Source organism: Rhinolophus sinicus, linkage group LG06, assembly GCF_036562045.2.
Source record: "Rhinolophus sinicus isolate RSC01 linkage group LG06, ASM3656204v1, whole genome shotgun sequence".
NCBI lineage: Eukaryota > Metazoa > Chordata > Mammalia > Chiroptera > Rhinolophidae > Rhinolophus > Rhinolophus sinicus.
Genome location: NC_133756.1, coordinates 129,952,369 through 129,963,265, shown reverse-complemented (window position 1 = coordinate 129,963,265; position 10,897 = coordinate 129,952,369). Strand labels below are relative to the sequence as shown.

The 10,897-nt window shown below is 44.5% G+C and overlaps 1 protein-coding gene across 4 annotated transcripts in view; it reads right to left on the bottom strand.

Moving 5' to 3' along the window:
• Positions 1 to 2,046: 2,046 nt before the first annotated feature.
• INSC (INSC spindle orientation adaptor protein) overlaps positions 2,047 to 10,897 on the bottom strand; it is a 118,055-nt gene continuing 109,204 nt past the window's right edge. For 3 of the 4 annotated variants that reach the window (XM_074336040.1, XM_074336042.1, XM_074336043.1), the window contains exons 11-13: positions 9,623 to 9,778; positions 8,067 to 8,143; positions 2,047 to 2,683 (exon numbers count right to left, since the gene is read on the bottom strand). In XM_074336040.1, coding sequence (XP_074192141.1) covers positions 2,555 to 2,683; positions 8,067 to 8,143; positions 9,623 to 9,778 — 362 coding nt within the window. In that variant the 3' untranslated portion in view covers positions 2,047 to 2,554. The remainder of the gene's footprint in view (positions 2,684 to 8,066; positions 8,144 to 9,622; positions 9,779 to 10,897) is intronic. The other variant, XM_074336041.1, reaches the window with a different exon arrangement.

The window sequence follows — 10,897 nt, the reverse complement described above, 5'->3', positions numbered from 1 at the left end:
GTGTCTGTTAAGATCTTTGTGTTGTTTGTAATAGGGTTGCTTGTTTTCTTTTGTTGAGTTTTAAGAGTTCTTTGTATATTTTGGAGAACAGGCTTTTACCAGAATGTGTATTTTGCAAATATGTATCTCCCAGTCTGTGGTTTGTCTTCTGATTCTCTTGACATTGTCTTTTGCAGACCAGGCATTTTTAATTTCAATAAAATCCAGCTCATCAGTTATTTCTTTCATGGGCTATGCCTATGGTGTTGTATCTAAAGAGTCATCATTATACCTAAACCAAGGTCATCTAGGTTTTCTCTTATGTTGTCTTCTAGGAGTTTTGTAGTTTTGCATTTTACATTTAGGTCTGTGATCCATTTTAAGTGAATTTTTGTAAAGAGTGTTTTTTTTGTGTGTGTGTTTTTTTGGCATGTGAATTTCCAGCACTTAAAGAGACAATTGTATTGCATTTGTTACTTTGTCAAAGATCAGTAAACTATACTTATGTGGGTCTGTTTCTGGGATAGCTATTCTGTTCCATTTATCTATTTTGTTATTCTCTCACCAATACCACACTGTCTTGATTACTGTACCTTTATAGAAAGTCTTGAAGTCAGGTAGTGTCAGTGTTCCAACTTTGTTCTTTTTCAATATTGTGTTGACTCTTTGGGATCTTTTGTCCCTCCATATAAACTTTAGAGTCAGTTTGTTGATATCCACACACACACACAAAAAAAAACATGCTGAGGTTTTGATTGGGATTGCACTGACTCTATAGAACAAGTTGAGAAGAACTGACATCTTGACAATATTGAGTCTTCCTATCATGAATATGAAATATCTGTCCATTTACTTCTTTGATTTCATTTATCAGAGTTTTGTAGTTTTCCTCACATAGATCTTGTACATATTTCGTTAGATTTACACCCAAATATTTCATTTTTTGGGTGCTAATATAAACAATATTGTTTTTAATTTCAAATTCCTTTTTATTATTGGTGTGTAGAAAAGTGACTTTTGTGTATTAACCTTATATCCTGCAACCTTGCTATAATTGCTAATTAGTTCCAGGAGTTTGGTTGTTGATTCTCTCAGATTTTCTACACAAATGATTGTGTCATCAGAAAACAGTTTTGTCTTCCTTCCCAACCTGTATATATTTTATCTCCTTTTCCTGTTTTATTTATTCATTCTCATCAGCTAGACTCTCCAGTGTGATATTGAAAAGGAGTGATGAAAGGAGACATCCTTCCCTTGTACCTGATCTTTTGAGAATACTTCAAGTTTCTTAACGAGAAAGCTTCAAGTATGATGTTAGCTGTAGGTATTCTGTGGATATTCCTAATCAAATTGAGGAAATTTCTCTTTATTCCTAGTTTAATGAGTTTTTATCATGAATGGGTATTGTATTTTGTCAACTGTTTTTTCTTCATCTATTGATATGATCATGTGATTTTTCTTTTTCAGCCTCTTGATGTAATGGAATTCAAGACAGTTTTCTTGAATTGGATAAAACGGTATCACAATATGATGATATTAAACCTTTCAGAAGGATTCACAGATTCTTGTGATACTTTCAAGCAATGTAATTGGTAAACGATCTCTCCAAACAAACAAAAACAAACAAAGAAACCTCTTCTTTGTAGCATCTACCAATTCCTGTGGTGTAAATATGTCCACTATTGCCAATTTCAAGCTATGAATATGAGGTCACTGATTGTGGAATTGAAAAGAAATCCTCACAATTGTCCCTTGCAAGCTGGTATAAGCCAGCTCTAGCATGCCACTACTTTCAAGTATACATTTGAAGAGGCATTATTCACTAAAACCTCATCTGAGGAAGCTATTCACCATGAGGTTACACAAAAAACAGAGAAGCTAAGGGAAACTGAGTTTCTGGGGACTTTGGAAATATTCTTGATTTCTCACTAAGTCACTCAGAACTGGATCCATTTATGAATCTATGAAAACCATGTAACTTTCTATGCATTTTAATAGTCGGAAAGTTTTTGTGACATGAAACCTTGGGAAGCAAGAAATTAGTCTAAGGCATAATTGAATCAGAAAATCCAAGACACATTTTGTCTGATTGCATTTATTAAAGAATAAAAGTTTCCTTCTAGTATATTCTGTCCAACTATGAAATTCATTTAAAATCTTTTTGAAAAGAGCAAATCCAACTTTAAAAAACTGCTGGGCAGTTATAATACTCTGGTTTCCAAGTTAAAAAAAAAAAAAAATGAGGCAAGATTATATAGTGAGAGTAGAGAAATCAATATGAAGTGAAATCACCCATGACAATCTGTCATATTAGGCATTATGCATTTCAACATCTGCAACTTAAAAGTCACAGAAGTCAAAAAATAAAAACAAAAAATACTCCCAAGGAACATAGCCTAATGATGTTGCTAGACTATTTAGCCCTCTGTCCATTTCATGTAAAAAATAAATTAAGTATAAATAAGGAGGTGAGGGGGCTGGTGCGTCGTCAGGTGTGTTCACAGGTATGTACTCAGAGGGGGCATGAGAATGGGGCCAAATGCCGGGGCCAAATGCCTTTCCTCTCCTTCACTAGCTACACAAAACTCTCCTCCATGTTGCTGCAGAGTAAGAAAGAGTCCACCAGCCGGGGCTGGACCAGCTGCCGGAAGTCAGAGTCCTGCAGGCCTTCAGGGCAGACCCCAGCCAATCTGCGCAGAGCAGCCTAGGGAGAAAACAGAAGAGACGACGCGGGTCAGACTGGGCCCTGCTTAGGTGCGTGTATTTCCTTCAACTGCCTGGAGAGGTGCATTTCAGGAAGTGGCTCCTTTGCCAAGCAATTTGAGCAGATCATCACCTTGCCACCTTAGTGACCTGGTCCTTTGGATTACCTGGTCACCAGAGTAACCTTAAGACTTGGGCACCTGGTTGCATTTGTACTTTGGTCACCATGACGGGGGGTCATCTGAAAGTCTTCATGATCTTAATAATGGTCTTGCCATCTTGGTTTTTCAGTCATCCTGGGAACTTAGTTTTTTTTAAGATCTGTCATTTTAAAGATCTGGTCAACTTAGTGACATATTTAAGATTTGTTCATCCTAAAGACGGTAACTGCCAGAGCATCAGTAGAATGATATTCCTGCTTCCAGGTCCCTGGAGGAACCTGAGAACAGCAAGGACTATTCATTTATCCATACATTCAGCAAGGTTCTGCGGAAAGCACTATGAGATGGGAAGGAGGGAGGAGAGATGAAGGAAAGTCATACAATTGAAGAAGATGGAGATTCTACCACCAAGATGGGGATGAACAGGAAAAAGCAGTGCAGGCAGAATGAAATCACTGCCCAGGTCTCCATACATGGAGCATTTCACTCCTGAGTATGCAATCTCATTTTACGCCCATGTGCTTTGCCAAACTCTTCTCTATGACATGAAGTTCCTCCCCACTCTTTTCTTGCCGGCAGTCACATTCATCCTGCAAGGCTTGGCTCATTGTCACCTCCTCTGTGAAGTCTTCCCGGATTCCTTGAAGCAGCAACAGTCCCTCCCTCCTCCGTGCACTCACAGCCCCTGGCTTGACCTCAATCCTCTCACACTTGACAGTAACTGGTTTTTAGGTGCTTATCTCCTGCATTCGACTCTGAGCTCCTCAAGGGTAGAGACTCTTTTATTTTTCTCTGTATCTACAGCAGGTAGGACAGGGGTTGGCACAGACCTCAAAAAATATTTGCAAAACAAACAAAGTGCTTTAAAATTGAGTCCTACTGCTAGAATGACCTAAAACTGCAAATGTGAGTTATGCACCTCTTTACCAGTTAGCTCAGGCAATGCATACTAAGTGCTCAATGAATATTAATTACTTCCCTCTTCTGCAGACTGTACACATCAGGAAACAAGGTAGGAGCTTAAGCATGCCCTTCCCCTGGGAAACAAAGGGGGGGGGAGTAATATCTGAAATGGCAGAAGAAGCAAAGAAGGAGGAATGCCAACATAACATTTCATTTAATCCTTACAACATACGGCAAAGTATCACAATCTCTAATTTGAAAATAAGGAAACTAAGGCTCAGAGAGGGAAAGCGGCCTTCTCAAAATCACAAAGCAGTTTAACTCCAGGGCCTATACACACAGGCAGGAAGCCGCAAGCCAAGACACTAGGTTATATTGAGTACAAGGCAGGCATAGAGCTCATTACCTAGATATGAGAGGTAACCTATCGCTGGGAAATTGCCAAGTTGGCAAACAGAGAGGATGGCTTAAGTTGGGAGTTGGGCTAATAGGCACTGCCATGTCCATGCTGGATGGAGGAGAAGGGATATGCATCGCTGCACATGGGCAGGGTCTGAGAAACTAGTGGCAGGAAGGAGACTCCAGGAGACTGTCTCTAACTCGTGTGCCCTGCCTCTCCTGGGGTATGATTTTGCCTAGGGCTAAAGAAGCTGACTTCATAGCACTTTCTGATTCCTCTTGATCCAACTGGGATAAACAATGCCATTGCCCTTGGGTTGTCACTGTAAAGAGGAGCCAGGAGTCTTCACCTGATGAGGATGTGAGGCCATGGATGTATTTTACATCATCAGGGGTCAAAATAAAGGAAGAGGAAGGAAGGGAGAAAGACAAGGAAATAGAAAACAGACTCAGGAAGAGAGAAAATGAGGTAGAAGAAGAAAATAGCAGAGAGGCAGAGAAAAAGAGACAACAGAAAAACAAAATAAGAAAGAAATATTAAAAGAGAGAGACAAAGGTGAACTGGTGAAAAAATTAGACTAGGCATGAAAGGGAGATTGAAGGAGAGAGAGATGGTGACAAAGAAAAAGAGAGGGCACACTGGGGACAGGAGAATCATAGGAGAGAGGGAGGAAGAGGTGAGGAGGCAGGACAGGAGGAAGGGGGAGAGAGGGAGAGGGAGAGAGAGAGAGAGAGAGAGATAAAAAGAAAGGGGAAAAAAGGAAAGGAGAGAGAGAAACTCCTAAGAGAAGAGGCAACCTCTAGAAGGAGAGAAAAACAAAAACAAAATGAAAGAGAGAGAGCGAGAATTAGAAACAGACTTGAAAACACAGAAAGGCAAATAGACACCCTCACCTCCCCAGGGTCCCCAGAAAGTCTGCAGGACATGAACCCAAACTTTCTGGAGGACCCCCCTCCTCAACATCCATGGGCTCAAAGGACCCTCCAGCCTTCTGAAGCCTTTCTCTCAACCTCTGCTTTCCTCAAAGGGTTAACAGCCAATCATCCCAGGATCTCATTCCCAGACAGTCTGAAAACACCCAAGTATTAAACAAGCCCAGCAGACCATTGACAGCAGCTTCATTAAGGAAAAATCAATTCTGTTTGCGGGAGGCAATCTGTGCTGCCACTTACCCAGATGTGGGGAATGATAATTAAAATGTCCTCTCTTCACCTGAAGAGAGCCTTGACGCTGGGAAGAAGGCCTTGGAAACAGGCAGGAGAGGTAGCCTCCACTCCCTCCACCAGGCGAGGCTCCAAGTGGCCTCTATCTCCCCAGCCAGGGGGCTGCACTCAAATGTGGGGCCCCTTCTGAGAGCCAAACCATGAACACCTACCAATACTGGGGGCTGGGTGGGGGGAGACAAGTCTATAAGTCCCTCAGGCTAGAAACAGTCACCAACCCTAGGTCCTATGGGGATACAAAGAGCTGGAAAAAGGCCCTGACCCTCACAAGGTTCCAGGCTGTGGGGGAAAATATAAATCCCCCCATGAGCCAAGGTAGCAAGACCAGGGCCTCAAGACAAGGGGGCAGAAAGTAGGTCTGGTCAAAAGCCAAGACCTGCAGCGTCAGGCAGGCCTGTGCTTGAATTCCAAGAGCCTCGCCTAGAACACCCGGAACGCTGCCTAACACAACCCGCTTCCTACTAGGGATAAACAAAGTCCACGCAGGCGGGCCCAGGGGCCTACTGTGTGCTCCCCGTCTTTCAGCACAGAGAGCTCCTGGGAAGCTTCATGGAGGAGATGGATTTTGATCTGAACCTTGAAGGGGTGCTGGCAGAGCTGTAGAAGGGACAGCTGCTTGAGACAAGTGCCAAGGCACAGTGTCTGGTGGCTCCCAGCACTCTGGCCTAGCTGAGCAGGATGGGGCCTGCGGGAGGCCTCTCGCCCTCAGAGGTGGGTCGGAGCCCAACGTGACGGGCTGAACATGTGGACAACAGGCCGCAGATAAGGGGGAGCCATGGAAGGTTTGGTTAGGGACGTGTCATGGTTGTAAACTATCGTGAGGAAAATGAGCCCGCAGCCACATGCAGGGTAGATTGGGGGTAAGGGGCTCTCTCCAGTATCCAACAACTCTTCCACAAGGAGAAATTGAAGTATGCTCTTCTTCAAACTAATAATAAAACTGAAAAAGGAATTATAACAAGCCCCCTTTCCAATGCAGCTATATTGTTTCCCAACATTTCCTCGGGACCTAGTCCGTGGTAGGCACTTCCTGGCACCTCAGTTTTGAAGATGATGGTGGTTGGAACCAGTTATTATGTGTTTGCCAGGTATTGAGCTCTCTCCATTTGACTCACTAGGCCAGACAGAATTAAGAAGTTCTGTGCACAGGGATGAAAACAATTGCATCTTTACATTCAGTAACCTCTAACTGAAACTTAGCCTTTCCTTCTGTTATGACTGTAACAACAAACCACGAAGGCTCAGCAATCCCCGTGACTTGTTCCCAAGTAGAAATCACATAGCTTTATATCCCATAAGTTATTACTGCTACCTTCAAATATCATTGACGCTCATTGCTAGTCAAGAGTACAATAACTTATTAGGCCCACTGCTAGCTCTTATTTAATGCATTCATTTAAAAGTACATATATTAGTATATCACATGTTTAAATACGCTAATAATTATTTTAATGGGATTGGTTTCCTTTTTAATTCTATGTATTGTATTGTATGCATTTAAAACATTATTCTGAGAAGGGGGTCATAAGCTTCATCAGATCACCAGAGGCCCAGGAAAGGCTAAGGTTGTTCTGCATGTACCAGAATAAAAGCCCCATGAGAGCAGAGATTTTTGTCCCACCCCCCACACGGCAATATCCCTGTAGCCTAGAAGAGTGCGTGGTATATAGAATCACTCAATAAATATTTATTAAATAAAATTTATAGCACTTAGCAACCTACCTAATGTCACGCAGTTTATTAATGGCAAAACCAAGCCAGGTGTGTCTGGCTGTAATGCCCTGCTCTTTTTATCACCATGCAATGCTCCTCAGGAGCTCCCAGAAATGAGATGAGCTCAGTTTTAAAAAGACAGGTAAGGAGAGGGCTTTACTGTGAAACAGCTTGGAGGACCCTCCAGATCCATCACTTCTCCCTGGTGTCCTTTGAGGACCAGTCAAGGGTCTGGCACTGCCTTCTGACAATGAAATGGTCTGTTTATACAATGGCTTCCAACTGGAAGCTGCTCTGCTTTGGGATCCGTTACAGCCCCACGGGGAGTAGTACAGAGACGTGTGCATTCCCCATCCGGTGCGACAGCATGAAGTAATGAGTGACCCAAGCATCGAGGAGAAGTTGGGGACCTCCCAGGATTCACTTGCTTGGATCAGGGTGAAGATCCTGGCAGTTGACTGAACAATACTCCCTGTCCTGTCCTTTTGCCTCCGTCCTATTCCACAAAGGAGGAGGGAGCTGCAAGGCTGGAAGCTACCAGGAGAGGGCCTCTGTCCCAGGAGGAAGGGAGAGTTTTCTCACTATGTACAGGTTGGAACAGGCAGGAGACATCCCCACCCTCGCTGCCACGTGCTGCCAGCACCATGACGTCACTAACACCACCCAACATTCCCCCCACCAGCCACTCTGGTCTGGGTCGCTGTTCGGATTTCCTAGAATCTCAAAGGTTCATGGTCATTAAGTATGGTGGTAAAGATTCCCCAGTGCCCCATCTTTCACATATATGATCTCATGTATTTTCTTCACAACTTTATGAATTAAGTGAAACAAGTATTACTCTTATTACCATTTTATCTAGAAAAGTTGAAGCCCAGAGAAATTTCATGGCTTACCCAAGCCAAGCGTGGCGTAGCCAGCTCTCCTGGCCCCTGGCCTGCAATCTCAAAGCCCAGGGAGAAATCAGGGGGAAGACTGGGAACTCACCAGGCAGGCCACGAGCACGGCATCACTGCTGTTCCTCTCGGAGGGCGATCGGCAGAGCTCAATGAGGCGGGACATACCTGCGTGAGACACACAGGGAACCTCAAGCCTTGGCTGGGGACCAACCAGGCCAGGCCTAAGCCAGAGGGGCTCCCCCTCTCTCTCACACAGCTCTCCGCATGGAGCCCTGGGGAGGCAGGTGACGCTCAGGAACTCTGTCAGCCCGCCAACAGGCCGGGGAAGGGGCTGAACCCAGCTGGAGGAGTTTGTGGTGAAAACCTCCTGCTCCCTCAGGTGTGAACAGACGCTGGTCAGGGCCAGGATGAGCTGCAGCATCTGAATCAAACCTCTAAGAGCCAGAATACTGGCCAGGACTGAATTCAGTCAAAACTACACCCAAAGGTAGCGCAGGTCTCTGAGAAAGAGATATTTCTGTGCAGGTGTCCGATTTTACCAGAGCTATGTTTAATGCTTACATCCTTATCAGTGGAACTGCCCAGGACCTTTTCTTTCTTTCCAATTGACTATCAGTCAGAAAATACATTGCAGCTAAAACTACAGAAAACTACAGATTGCATAGGTTAATGTTGCCTAGGCCTTTACAGAGGAAAGTTAAACAAACGACTTTGCTTTTGAATGGAAATTGACCTTTTCAAACTCAAAAAAACCTCAAAACACCCACAACTCATTATAAGACAGTAATAAAAGGTGTGCAGACCCCTTTTGTGTGTTTATTCCTGATAAAGTCTTTATGAAGCTGGAACCCTCTGCTGCCCCAGGGTCACCTCTTGCTGTCCTTGTACCTGGATGATAGGTGGCACTGCCAGGCCTATTCTCATGCCTCTACCTGAAGCGCCCTTGCTCAGCCTTCACACCAGAATAACGTCACAAACCACAGCTGAAAACTCACCTCCTTGCTAAAATATTCTTTGACTCACCTAGATAAACGGTGGCTACTTCCTCTGTGCACTCAAAGGACAGGCTTTGAGTATTGCTGCATGATATTCAAGTGCAAATGTTTCTTTGCATATCTGCCACCTCATGAGGGCTGAGAGCCCTGGGGTCAGGACAATGATATAGTTAGTGTCATGTGCCTCGCACTCGGAACAGAGGCTAGCATGAAATGGGTGACCTGAAAACATTTGCTGGGTAAATAAGTGACTGACTAAATGAGTGAGTGATTTCATGAGTGAATTCATAAATGAGTTAATAGTGAATAAATGAAATAATGAATGCATTAATGAATGAATAAGCGAAAGGATGAATGAGTGAATGAATGAGGAAATGAATGAAAGAATGGGGTCATAATGAACAGGAAGTCTGCAGGTGAGTCACCGTTCTGGCCAACGTAAACCTCTCTCAGCCCTTCCACTCTCTTGCTTCAGCCCCAGGTTTAAATGAGACTAGGGGCTGCACCCTGCACCTCTGTCCTAACACCCAGAGAGAAGGGCTCACGCCAGTTAGCCCTTGCTCTAAGTCCTCTGTCACCACCATGGCATCAGGGCTGTTTCCATCCCTCTGCCCCCCACTCCACTCCCGCCACAGCCAGCACCCCTTACAGCTCAGCCGCACGGCCTCCCGTGCCACATCTGGGTCTCGGCTGAGACGGGCCAAGGTCACTGCCGCCTTCTGCTGGACTCGCTCGCAGGCCGCCACCTCAGCAGGGGTCCCAGACCTTGGCTTCTCAGACAGCATGCCCATGATAAGCTGGACCCCTGGGTGGAAAAACAGGAATAGTTGGTAGTTGCCCAAGTGGGGAAACTTCCCCTTGGGGTCAGCAGGATGGATGGCTGTAGGCTCAAACAAAGGCTGTCAGCGTGACAGGGGACCTCAACCACAGGAAGGAAGCTAGACAAAGCCACATTTTCTTCTCCTGCCCTGGGGGGTGTCTCTAATTCCATACACCAAGTCACGATACTTGGAAGGGACATATGCAGGACATCCCTTTTTATTTTTCAGTTCTATTACGGAGCTTTTACTATGTGCCTGGCACTGCTAAATGCACAGTAAGTGCGCGATTCCCTAAAACCTCCCAGTAGCCTTATGAACTAGGTGCTACTATGATTCACTCTGAGGCCCAGAGAGATGTGAAGTACCTTTTCCAGGGTCATGCGGTTAGGAGTTGGGGAGCTAGTATCAGAACCCAGATAATCTGGTTTCTCTCCATCACCTCTTTACCTCTGATGCTGGCTGCATCTGAGTCAGGTCCAGAAGTGATGGGTCCCCCTGGGGGAAGGTGACCCAAACCTAAGCTGGATAAGAAATGGATCAAATGTTGTAGGGTAGGTGAAAGCAGTAGAGGAGGCTGCAAGAGTTGGATTGAGAGATTTAGGCCTGGATTTGGTCTGTTGAGAAGCCTCCCCACCCTCCCCTGAGATCCCATCTGTGTTGATTGTCTGGCAAACCCACACCCACTTTCATTGCCACCTCAAGCCTTTGCCCATCTAATTCTTTCTGCAGGAGATGTCATTTTCCCTCTCACTCTCCATCTAAGTAGTTCCCATCCTTCAGGTAGTAAAAGTCCATCTTCTATGGGAAGTATTCCCTAACCGCCCCAGGCCCAGCCCCTTTTCCTGTACCCAGTGGCACTTGCCAGTTTGGAACTTAAACCAGACATGGCTCACAGATATATTTTGCTTTGTTTCGTTGCTCCACAGAGTGTCTAAAAAATTTTATTAATTTTTTTGCTAATATGAAAATTGGGAGATTTCCATAAAAATCTAACCAATTCTGACAACACTGGGCCCACATATCTGCATGACAACAATTTGCTAAAGTTTATTATAAGCTTACTTTTTAAAATGAGATTGATCCAGCCCTTGTTGAGATTACAT